At 48.0% G+C, this 12328-nt stretch overlaps 2 protein-coding genes across 4 annotated transcripts in view; both read left to right on the top strand.

Moving 5' to 3' along the window:
- The window catches only part of LOC103698743 (pre-mRNA-splicing factor ATP-dependent RNA helicase DEAH10), a 32427-nt gene extending 25673 nt beyond the window's left edge, over nt 1–6754 (top strand). For all 3 annotated transcript variants that reach the window (XM_039116332.1, XM_039116330.1, XM_039116331.1), the window contains exons 12-15: nt 3388–3619; nt 5142–5344; nt 5698–5832; nt 6456–6754. In XM_039116332.1, the coding sequence (XP_038972260.1) occupies nt 3388–3619; nt 5142–5344; nt 5698–5832; nt 6456–6639 (754 nt within the window). In that variant the 3' untranslated portion in view covers nt 6640–6754. The remainder of the gene's footprint in view (nt 1–3387; nt 3620–5141; nt 5345–5697; nt 5833–6455) is intronic.
- A 4132-nt stretch (nt 6755–10886) lies between these two features.
- LOC120104725 lies at nt 10887–11843 on the top strand. The gene has a single exon (XM_039116353.1). The coding sequence runs from the start codon at nt 10887–10889 to the stop codon at nt 11841–11843; it is 957 nt and encodes a 318-aa protein (XP_038972281.1).
- The last annotated feature ends 485 nt before the right edge of the window (nt 11844–12328 follow it).

Below are 12328 nucleotides of genomic sequence, written 5' to 3'. Positions count from 1 at the left end.
CCGCGACCTCTGGATCTATCCCCGGCATGTCTGCTGGCGACCAAGCGAAGACGTCCGCGTTGTCCCGCAGGAAGTTGATGAGGCGATCCCTCTCGCGAGCGTCAAGGCCGGAGCCGACCTGCACGGTTAGCTCGGAAGAATTTTTTTGGAGGGGAACATGAATGAGCAACTCACCAGGCTCCACTCGATTCTTCTGCAGGCCGACCCGCGCCTCTAAGGTTTCGGCCGGGGGTTCATCTTTCGCTGTGGTCGACGCCTCGGCCGGCCGCCTCGCCTCATGGGTCGCCACGTAGCACCGTCTGGCTACCATCTGGTCTCCGCGGACTTCGCCGACTCCATGGCTGGTGGGAAACCGCATGAGCAAGTGGCGGGTTGAGACTATGGCTTGGAGAGCGTTGAGTCCTGGTCGCCCAAGGATGGCATTATAAGCCGAGGGCAGGCGCACCACGAGAAAATTCATCTTCACGGTGCTCTCTCGGGGGGCGAGTCCGACCGTGACCAGGAGGTCGACCTCGCCCTCTACTGGGACTGAGTCCCCAGTGAAGCCGACCAGCGGGGCGTTCATCCTCCGCAGTTGATTTCCCGTCCTTCCCATTTTGGAATAGGCATCGAAATACAAAACGTTCGCCGAACTTCCATTATCAATCAAAACACGTTTTACATTAAATTTGTTCACAACCATGGAGACGACCACAGCATCGTCATGGGGAGCTTCAACTCCCTTCAGGTCCTCATCTGAAAATGAGATGGCCTCCGAGGCGCGTAAGCGCTTGGGGGCAGTTCCTTCTGGAGCTCCTCCAGCCGAGGCCTCGCCTCGGATGGTGTTGATGGTGCCGGCGATGGGCCTGTTGGCATTTGAATCTTCGGGCTGTGGGGGATTCTCCACGGGCCTTCCTGCGGGCCGGTTCTGCACGAACCGGTCGAGCACTCCTCGGCGAATGAGTGCTTCGATCTCGTCCCGGAGCTGGAAGCATTCCTCCGTGTCGTGGCCGTGGTCCCGGTGGAAGCGGCAATACTTACGGGGGTTGCACCAGGCCCCGGGATCCCGCCTCGGGGGCGGGGGTCGGAAGTAGTCGCGGCCCTCGATCTCCACGAGGATCTCGGTCCGGGGAGCGGTAAGGGGAGTGTAATTTTCGTACCTCCCGTTGGGTGTGTGGGGCCGTTGTGGTGGCCTCGGGCGAGGAGGGGATCTCTGCCGAGGCGGTCCTTGCAGCCGGGGTAAGTGCTTTAGGCGAGGGGGGCGCTCGGCTTGGTGCGGGGACGGGCTTCTGGGGCGACCGCGGTCCTCGCGACGCCTTTTCTTAGAGGTCTGCTCGGCCCCGCTCCGCCTAGAAGCGACGGCTTCTTCAGCCTTCGCGTACTTTCGCGCCCGAATCAACATCTCCGTGAAATCAGCGGAGAAATTCTTCTCGATGGAGAAGAGAAATCTGTAAGACCGGGCCCCGGTCTTTAATGCCGACATGGCGATCGACTGGTCGAGCTCCCGGACCTCCCACGTTGCAGCAGTGAAACGGTCCAGGTAGTCCCTGAGAGACTCTCCCTCCTTTTGCTTTATGTCAAGGAGGGAGTCGGAGGTCTGCCGTTGGGGTCGGCTAGCGGCGAAAGTGCTGGCGAACTGCCTGCCGAGCTGTTCGAAGGAGGAGACGGTGCTAGGCTTTAGCCCAGTGAACCAGAGCCGGGCTGCTCCTCGGAGTGTTGCTGGGAAGGCTTTACAGAGCAGGGCCCCCGTGGCTCCCTGCAGGGCCATCAAGGCCCGATAGCTTTCCAGGTGGTCAAGAGGGTCGGTCCTGCCACTGTAGGGCTCCACCTGGGGCATCTTGAACTTCGGCGGGACCGGCTCGTCCTCGATTTGCTGGGAGAAGGGTGACCGCGTGCTGAACTCGAAGTCACCATCGCGTCCCATCTTCCTGCCACGGAGCGCCTCAATCTGACGCTCCAGGTTCTCGACCTTCTTGTCAAGCTCATCGCTCGGCGGGATCGCCGCGACGGTGCGCCCTGGCGCAAGTCGTCCTGGGACCGACTCGGCTTCCGACGGTAGTGGCCAGTCTCCAGGGCCCCTTACCGGGTGTTCTCCCCAGGGGGAGACGGGAACATGGTGATCTTGGCCGGGGAGGGGTGGTTCACTCGCAGAGGGCGCCGGTTGAACTGGGGCTGGAGGGGGCGGCATCGTCGGGACGCCCCTAGGCTGCAGGCCTTGGACAACAGCGGCCAAAGCCTGAACCTGCTGTACCAGGGCGTCAAACTGCTCCGGCCGAACTTGGGGAGTTGGATCAGCCGGAGGTGGCGAGTTCTGGACAGAATGTCCGGGGCTAGGTGGAGGACGTCGGGAGGCATTGGAAGCTCCCTTGCTTCTCAGTTTCATGGTCGCAACTCGGGCCCTTCCTCTAGCGCCAACTGTTGCTGGAAATTGGACCCGGGGGCGACCGTCGGCCGGAAGGGGGAGGCTCCGCCGCCTGAGTGGGGAGTGGCAGTTCGCCGGCGGGCGGCGTCTTCCTGGAGACCTGCAAGAAGCCGGTGGCCGGGCTCTCCGGCACCGGCCCTCCGATGCCTAAGTCAGCACAGGGGGAATATGTGGAGAAAAATGGAATGAGCGAGGGAGAGCCAGAGTGAGTGAGAGAGAGAGAGAGAGAGCGGGGGGCCCCTCCTTCAGTGGAGAAGTGCTTCTCTTATAGGAGGGAGCCAGTCCACCTGTGATGTGATAGAGTTTGCCGTACGATCAGTCTTTTAATGCTCGATCATGTAAGTCAATGTCATCATCGCAGGAGGTTAGGCCGGAGCCTAAGTCAATCATGGAGTCATGCCGTCATTTATGGGCGCGTGAGTTTGCCGTGAAAGGCTGGACGTCCGTAGGCGATGGAAGCCATACGCCTTAATTGTTGAGTAAGCTGAGGGCCTGTGAATGCTATGCGTTTTAATTGTTGAGTAACCTGGAAGTCTGCACGACTCGTATACATCGGTTGTTGGAGAAGTCAACACGTAATCTCCCAACTAAGCTGTGGGAGGATGTGGCCTTAGGATATGGTTCGGGCATCCTTGGGTTGGCCAAGTGTTGCTGGGTCGGGCCCCGCCCAGGGGTCCGCTCGGCCGGCTCCTGGTCGGAGGAATGCGCTCGGCCGGCTCCTGGTCGGAGGAATGCGCTCGGCCGGCTCCTGGTCGCCTAGCCATAGCGGTTTTTCCCTTAACAGTTTCATTTCTCCGTTACACTGGAAATCATTTAATGTGTAGATAATTTTATATGTACTTCTTTCTTCAAAATTATTAGCATCGTGTTTTAACTATCAAGATTTCATTGTCTGATTTACTGAAATTGGCCTTTTATTTATTTTAGTAATGACTTTCATTTTCCCTCAACAAAAATATATACATGACTTTCATGACTGTTGACAGGATGGCTATTGTGAAATCTTTGGAGCAATTACTCCTCCTAGGGGCTTTAACTGATGATTATAGACTATCAGATCCAATTGGTCATCAGATGGCTCGGCTACCATTGGACCCTATGTATTCGAAGGCGCTGATCTTGGCTAGTCAATTCAAGTGCATGGAAGAAATGCTGATAGTGGTTGCGATGCTTTCAGTGGAATCTATTTTTTATTTTCCTCGCGAGAAGATGGAAGAGGTATGCATTTGGCATTTCTTGCATTTTGCAATTTATCAAAAGATTTGCTTGATATAGTGTATAACATCATGCATTTTTCTGAATTTTTATATAAAACAGGATGTTAAAATTTCTTCTTGTATAAAAGTTCTGCTTTTCTCCATTTTCCTTTTTTAGTTACATAAAACACAAAATGTTACATATGGATGGTACAATAGATCCTGGTCTTGATTTTATAAAACCTTGTAAGAAATCATAACTTAAATTATATAAAATAAAATATGTATAATTCAGGGGGTGTATACGAATTCAAATTTCTTAGTTATTAAATATCTTTCATTTCAAGATTTTATGCAGACAATTTATATGGAAAAGGGGTGTGCCTAGTGGTCAATTAGGCTTGGTGGTTTGTTATGCATTAACTTTGGCATTTTATACTAACAACTGGAGTATGTCATGGACAAACCAAAAGTCACCCTGGCTCAACAAGAGAAAAAACCCAATTATATTGCTGCATGTATTTTTTATCCCCAAATGCTAACTGACCAACCTATAACTTTTCCAAGCCTACGTGTTTAGCTTGGTTACAGTTATCAGCTTACTGTTTCATGAAAGCTTGTTCACACCATGCACATAATATATGGCTTTATGTACCGAACTGTAGCTCCGCATAGTGGATGCACCCTCCTGTTCTGGTAGGGAACCAATATAATATAGGAGCTCGATACAGTATTGTGTCCATACATGATATGGGTACCGAGTTGATATGGATGCCAACTTGATATGGGTGCCAACTTGGTAGCTTTACCATATGCGGTTACGATGCTGTACCCTACTGGTAAAGTACTAGCACAGGAGCCATTACCAAGGCATAATACTTCTAGCCATTACTTTTGGACTGCACCTGTTCGTGAAGGTGATTATATCTATTTATTCCGTTCTCTGTGACTACATAGGTCCGTAATTCAATTGTCCTATGTTTGTAAAAAATGAAAATCCATATTATGTCAACTATGGAAGTATCGCGCTACTCTGGCAGTAAGTAAATCTAGCATAGAGAAAATCTGATAAAACATGTAAACTAGTATTGTACATTGAAAATGTTTATGCCAACAATTTTCTTCTCCATCCTAATAAACTTTCATTGCATTATCTATTCTGTTATAGAAAACAATATTCCCCTCGTATCCATATACCACATCATGTCTCACCCTTTTTTGCATAACAGACCCTCACAGATGATAGTTTGTAATGTTTCATATTTGATGGCACCCAGATACATCCTCATAAACTTTAATGCAAATGTAAGATGCTCAATTTTAATATTAAAAGATCAAATTATATTTTATATTAAAACCCTTATATCTGATAAACTGCAGATAAATTATTATTCTCTTCACTTCTCTTTCCACATGGTAAGTGCAAATCGTGTTAGATAACTGAAGGAAAGAGACTAAATAACTGGTTAATTACTGCTATTTCATGCAATCTTCTCTGAGGTAACCATGCTGAGTATCGCCCATTGTCTTGGTTTTCTGTTTAGGCAAAAGCTGCAAGGAAGAAATTTTCAAGCCCCGAAGGGGACCATATATCCCTGGTGAATGTATATCGGGCTTCTGCAGAATGCTTAGAGAAGAGCAGAACAGCAAATAGTAAAGAAAAAAAATTTGAAAAAGCTCTAAGGAAATGGTGCAGGGAGAACTTCATCAATTACCGGTCTCTAAGACATGCACAAGATGTTCACAGGTTAGCTGTACTTACCTCATTCACATATTAATATTTTGAGTTCTTATTTTTGATACATAACAAAGCTGATGTGCAACCTCTTTACAATTTGAAATGATAGCCTCTTAGATTATGAAGTTGCAATTTCATTCCGATAGCCAATATATGTATACTGTTTAATTGTTCAGATGTGCAAACTGTTGTATTTCTTAAAATAATTTGCATTTTTATGCAAGTGATCATACATTTTGATATCATCACAAGAAGTTTGTGAAAGCGATATTTTTGAGAATTTTCTACTCCTGGTAGGAAAAAAAATTGTAGCATTTGGACTAATGTACCTTCTCATAATTTACCAATTTTCATTCTTGCAGTCAAATTCAAGGGCATATCCAGCAAATGGGTCTATCTCTATCATCATGTGGAGATGACATGCTTCAGTTCCGCAGATGCCTTACAGCCTCATTCTTCCTCAATGCAGCACTGAAGCAACCAGATGGATCATACAGGTTTAGAATCATACTGTACTTTAGCTACACTGCAATTGATTCCAAAAGAAAAAAAAAAGGATGCGACACCAGGACAATGTGGTCTTTTCTTTTTTCTGATATTTTTGACGGTTTCATGACCAAGAACCGAGGGCAAGGGGCACCTAGGGAAGAATTGCGACATTAAGAAATCTTGAATGAATCCAGGCCTGCCCAAGTATCATTTGGTGAATTATAATTCTTGCCCATTGGTACCTTCAAGAAGGCAACATCTATCTATCTACATTTTCTCAAAAAATTAATCAGGAAAAAAATAATTAGCTACTTGATTATTTTAGATATCAAGTTCCTTTGTTATAAATGCTATTCTTCTTGTCCTCCGAACTACCATTATTCAATCAATCTAGCTGTCCTAGGAAGATCAATCATTCAATGAGTTGTAATTTATGCCTGTTGTCTACTAATTCAAGTAGCTTCAGACTCGGAATTTCTGTTGTTAAATAAATTTGCTACTAATTATTTTTATGACAAAAGATATGATGCTAAATCTTCTGCATTGTGTCATATCAACCCTTTTGTTTCTAGAGCAAAGAACATGACCTCTTACGCACCAAATTATTTCTAATCTTGTTATTCTTTGACAGGGCTATGTGGAGCAGTCAAACTGTACAGATACATCCTTCTTCAGTTCTGTTCCGGACAAAGTCAGAGTGTATCATCTTCAATGAGTTGGTTCGAACAAATCAAAACTATGTTCGTAACTCAACAAGAGTAGATCCCCTGTGGTTACCAGAACTAGCTCCTCAGTATTATGCTGTAGAAAATTAATGTTTTTTTTTTGTGTCAAATTTTAAATTTTTGATTGATCCATTTATGTGTAGATCCATTCTTAATTATCTCTTGTATCATGCTTTGCAGTAATTTCTTGCAATCTTCTCGAAAATATGTGTTCGTTTCAATCTATTTATAAAGCAATTGGATGCAAAATAACAAATTGATATAGTACAAAAAAGAAACTGGAAATTAGGGATGGTAAAAGGCGAGGCAGAGCTCCAAGTCGAAGCATTGTAATTGTAGGATTTAACCCATTGGGCAAGCTAAGTGCAGAAATTGGGGATGCATTCACTTAATCTTCTTCTTTTCCGTAATCAAGCCTTTGAAGATGGATATAAAGGCATTGGACGTTGCTTCCCTATAGATGGTGGTGCATACAGATTTTCTTCATTTCATTGCTTCAGTTCATTAGTTCTTATTGGTAACTTTCAATGATGCATACGTTATGATAGAGGAAAAAATGGATCGTCCAGCCTATAATTAAAAGGCCGCCCAGTTTTGGCTCAGTAAACACCAACGATAGATGGTCGAATCTTTACTTCGGTTCAGGGCCAGCTCGTCCTCGGAATTCTACCGAAAGCTCAGGGTACCTTCAGACAATCGCCGATCCGTCCCGACTGGGCTCGGGGCGTTGACCCCAGTGATACGCTCAGACTCTCGAGCTCGGGGCGCTTCACCGAGCACATCTCGGGATCCGGGAGGCTAAGCTACTTCCAGCATCCGTCAAGCCGACCTCGTCAAATGCATGACACGACTGCTTAACGAGCTCGGCCTCGCCAATGACCACACCCATGTGCGGGCTTACACCCACCTATGTGGCTGTATTCCACCACACTACCATGTCATGTCTCCATAACCGACCAACAGCAGTGATACCTTGACTACTCCGGTCATACCCTGCCGTGATTGTCAACATCCTACCGTTCTCAAGAACGGGCCGTACCGCACGTCACCAGCCAGTCTGAGCTGCGCGCCATCCGGCTCAGAGCCACGCTCCTTCATGATGAGGGTTGACAGTACTTTCGCCACCTAAGCCACTCCACCGAGACTATAAATAGTTCGATCAGGTAATTTCTAAGGGATCTTTGGTTGGACCAAATTTACCCACTCTAATTTGATCGTCGGAGGGCCCTCACCGGAAACACCGATGAGGCTTTATGCAGGTCCACGGCCATCGCGCAGGAGGTAGCTTCCGTCTTCCCCTTTCCAGCACCGGCGGCTCCTTCGGCTCCACCGGCGTGGTCACCCTCGGGCCAGATTTGAACCACAACACGTTGCATCATCAGCACCTCCTGCAACATTGCAACAAGAACAATCTATCAATATGAACCATAACAAGGATGTGTGTGTGGCCATGTCGTAACAAGGGCAACCAAAAAATGATTTACCTCAAACCATCCGCATTTTCTGTCACTCCTAGCACATCATAATTTTTGAATTATGATGTGGACGTTGGATGATTGAATTAGATGGAGGTATTTTTCTTTTTGATGTTTCATATAAGCAATTGTTTTATTAAGTTTTTTGAAATAAGTGGTCCCATCATTATTTTGGAATAAAAAAAGGGAAACCACAGTCAAAAAGACTCTTCTGCAAATAAACAAAAGTTAAAATTTGACCCCGAAAATTCAAACTGAGCTAGCTTTGGCCAAATCGATTCATTTAATAAATCTGCAATGTGAGGGGCATATATAATAAATGCATGATGCATCACTTCTCCATATATTACGATAACCTTCTCTTACCCTGATCAATGCCTAACTCGTGTTGATGTTGCTGATGCTGATGCTGTTTCTATTCAAACCCATCTCCCTTTTGGCTCCCTCTTGTTAGTCTTAGTCATTGTTAATCTTTGCTTTTTAAATAAAGAAGGTGGAGAAGCTGTCATGCTCTCATCAACTGCTTCAACCTTAGAAGTCATCAGCTTGCCGCCTGTTGCCGCTGAAATTGGACTGAGGTCAGCACGTAGCTCTAATGACCTAGGGAATCAACTAGAGACAAGTTGAGCAGGCGGAATGAGGCGTGGGGGGTGGATCTCTTTTTTGTGTGGCCTGTAAAAAGTCTACTTGTTGGAGAGTTTTCGGCGAATGACCCTTCAATAACTCAGTCAGAATCGAGAAGCAACAGTGTGGAAGGGAGAAAATTTAGCAGAGTGAGGGCTTTATGACAAAAGTTGTGTGCGTATTGCATACCTTAAGTTCTCGGGTTGTTCCTCTTGTATAGGGGAGCTAACTTCGATGTTACTTGGGCCGACGTAGAATGCAATGATGGCCAGAAAATGGTCGGTCGCACGACCGAGGTGGGGGCACCAATCTGTGTAGGCGACGTGCGGTATAGATCTGAAGCAGAGCATGGTATTGCCCCGATTGCAGGCTACCAAGGCTGTCAATTGTTAGGGCAGTCAATCCTTGTTGACTCGTGCTAATTAGCTCCTCGGCCGGGGCCGAGGTAACTCACTTCGGTTGGTCCGTTGCTCGGCTGGGGCTGAGATTGTTCTCTTTGGCTTACATCCGAGGTCAAAGAGAATATCTAGTCCATGGTCGACATTACTTGTCCCCCACTTCTGAGGTCGAACTATATTCTAGTTCGGGCGGCGGAAGTCATGTCGTCATCTCGATCAAAGACCAAGCTTTTGTCAAGGAGCTTTGAATGCATCGGTGACGAAGGAGATGATGGAGACGGTGACGAAGGATGAAGTTGTTTTTCTTTTCGCTCAAGTAAATCGGGCTCAGTGTACTTTTTGTTGTCAGTGTAAAGGTTCACAACTTAATGAAAACAAAGAATTTTTCAAGTACCTAGCTTCAGTTTTTGTCCTTACTGTTTGCTTTTTGTTTGAGTCCAGGTCGTCGCCCCAAGCTTTGACCTTTTGTTGTAGCTTTTTTTACTTGGTTTTTGCCAAGATCAATGTATATGCAAAAAGGCAATGAAAATAAAGAATTTTTTTGAAGTACCTGACTTCAGTTTTCATCCTTCTTGTTTACTTTTGCTTAAGTTTAGGTCGTTGTTCGAGCTTCAACCTTTTGTTGTAGTCCTTTTTGGCTCGGTTTCTGACTTCGACCTGTCTTGGGCTCCTCGATCGATTTTTTCGGAGTTTTGAGGAGGTCGACACCTCCGTTCATTTCTGGAGTATGCTCCGAGAGACATCTTTGGGGTTGGTTACTAGAGAAAATTTGAGTAGGCCCGGTCTTCAGGAGGTCGACACCTTCATTCATCTCCGAAGTATTCTCCCAGAGGCATCTCTAGGGTTGCATACCAAAGGAAATTCAAGTGGGCTCGGTCTTCGAGGGTTGGCGCATCCATTCATCTCCAGAGTATGCTCCTAGAAGCATCTCTGGGGTTGCCAACTAGAGAAAATTCAAGTAAGTTCGATGTTTCGCTTGGGCCATTTTCGACCTAGAGGGGTCGGTTGGCATGCCAAGCTTTTGGCGCGGCGACCTGTTTTCCTACTCGTGCCATTCCCGATCGGAAGAAGTCGGTTGACTCATTGAACCTTCGGCGCAGTGGCAGGTTCTCCTGCTTGGTCTATTCTCGATCTGAAGAGGTCAAGCGTTCGGTGCAGCGGACGGTTCTCTTGCTCGGGCCATTTTCGACCTGAAGAAGTTGATTGACTTGTTGAGCCTTCGATGCGGCGGCCGGTTCTCCTACTCGGGCCATTTTCGACCTAAAAAAGTCAGTTGACTCATCGACCATTACCTGACCATCATTGCATGCCACGTCAAGCTAACGTCAAAATGAGCTCCTCTATATAAAGGGGCAGCTCGGAAGACCTCGAGTATGCATGCAATATTACTCATAAAGCCTACACTCTATTAAAATTCTTTTTCTTCCATATTGTTACCTTTCGATTTCAACTTAGCCATTGGAGGGTCCCTCGTCGGAAACTCTTCAGCAAGCGAACTTTTTGCAGGCCACATACGGAGGAGAATCACCCTCTACCACTACAGGGAAAGTCGGTTTTACCGACGCCTTTTTGCCGACGCTTTTTACAAGCGTCGGCAATTTTCGGTCTAACATCTAAATGTGGCGACGCTTGTAAAAAGCGTCGGCAAAAAACGACGCTAATACTTGTTGGTGTAATCGCAGGCCTAAGACGACGCTAAAAAGCGTCGTCGGAAGCCAACGACCCAAAATTTATTGCGTGTCCAACGAGCCCCACCTCCCCCTTCGTCCTTTCCGTCTATAATATCTTCTTCGAGAAGCTATAGTCCACAGAGAGAAAGAGAGAGAGAGAAAGAGAGAGAATGGAGCTCCAAAACCTTCGCAATGGCGACCCTCCGAGCTCCGAGCTCGCAGAACCCAACCATGGCGAACACCATCTCGACCCTCCCCTCTCCCCCCTGCGCTTCCCCTCGGACGATGTCGACAGCTCCTGCTCCACTCCCTACGTCAGCGCCCCCTCCAGCCCCGGCCGCGGCGGCGTCGCCGGTGGTTACTTCTTTAGCGCCCCCACCAGCCCCATGCACTTCATCCTCTCCTCCGCCGGCGGCAGCGGAGGCCGCTTCCCTTCCGACTCCCCCGACGCCTCCGTCGCCGGCTCCTTCGAGTTCGAATTCTCCGCCCGATTCCTCCCTGCCGCCGCCTTCGCCACCGGATCCATGACCTCCGCCGACGAGCTCTTCCTTAACGGCCAGATCCGCCCCATGAAGCTCTGCTCCCACCTCCAGCGGCCCCAGGTCCTCGCCCCCCTCCTCGATCTCAACGAAGAAGAAGACGACGACGATGAATCCGAGCGTCACCCGCCGGAAATGGCCGCGAGGGGGCGGGATCTGAAGCTCCGGAGCCGATCGATTCGCCGGAGGGCCAGATCCCATTCCCCACTTCGGAACGCGCCACTCCATTGGCAAATGGAGGTCGAAGAACGAGAAGATAGAGCGAAAGATGTAGAGCCGGTTTCAGATCCGAAGCAGATCGAGGCGGAGGCGGCCACTCTATCCGTCTCGGCTTCGTCCTTCCGGTCCTCCTCCACGTCCTCCTCCTCCTCTGGAAGAACCTCCAAGAAGTGGGTCTTCCTCAAAGATCTCCTCTATAGAAGCAAGAGCGAGGGAAGAGAGAGAGGAAACACCAAAGAGAAGTTCTGGCACTCGATCTCTTTCTTGCCTTACCGCCAGGGCCTGCTCGGCTGCCTGGGCTTCACTTCCCGCAGCTATGGCGCCATTAACGGCATCGCCCGTACCCTTCACCCCATCTCTTCCAAGTAAGCCACGCCGTCTCGCTTCAATGGCAACGAGAGGGCATCTGTGGGATCTGAGGGATGCGAGCGATGAAGGAGGCGGAGAGGAAATTGGGGAGGAATCGAGGCTCTGATTCAAAATATTTTTTAAAATATTTTTTTTTAAAAAAAATGTTTATAACGACGCTTTAAAGCGTCGGCGAAACCCAAAACTGGTTTGGCCTTTCCTGACACTTTAAAGCGTCGGCGAATGTTGTTTTTGCCGACGCGTTTATTAGCGTCGGGAAATCCCTGTTTTTACCGACGCTTTCTCTTAGCGTCGGCAAAAACCGGACCCACGCCCACCTGCCCGATGTCTGACCCACGCTTCGGGGTGCGTGGGCTGGAAATTCGCCGACGCTTAAAAGCGTCGGTACAGACTAAAAAAACCGTCGGGAGATATCCTTTCTTTTGTAGTGTACACCTCGGTCAGCCTGCTCAGCTTCATTTTCAGCATACCTCAAGGTTGTTCGA

This window comes from Phoenix dactylifera, unplaced genomic scaffold, assembly GCF_009389715.1.
Source record: "Phoenix dactylifera cultivar Barhee BC4 unplaced genomic scaffold, palm_55x_up_171113_PBpolish2nd_filt_p 000085F, whole genome shotgun sequence".
In the NCBI taxonomy this organism is placed as follows: domain Eukaryota; kingdom Viridiplantae; phylum Streptophyta; class Magnoliopsida; order Arecales; family Arecaceae; genus Phoenix; species Phoenix dactylifera.
Note: the sequence above shows the minus strand (reverse complement) of the source record. Positions and strands in the feature narration are given on the sequence as shown.

Excerpts from the sequence above, each read along its gene's own strand:
- LOC120104725 (XM_039116353.1), top strand. The coding sequence starts at position 10,887 with ATGGAGCTCCAAAACCTTCGCAATGGCGACCCTCCGAGCTCCGAGCTC.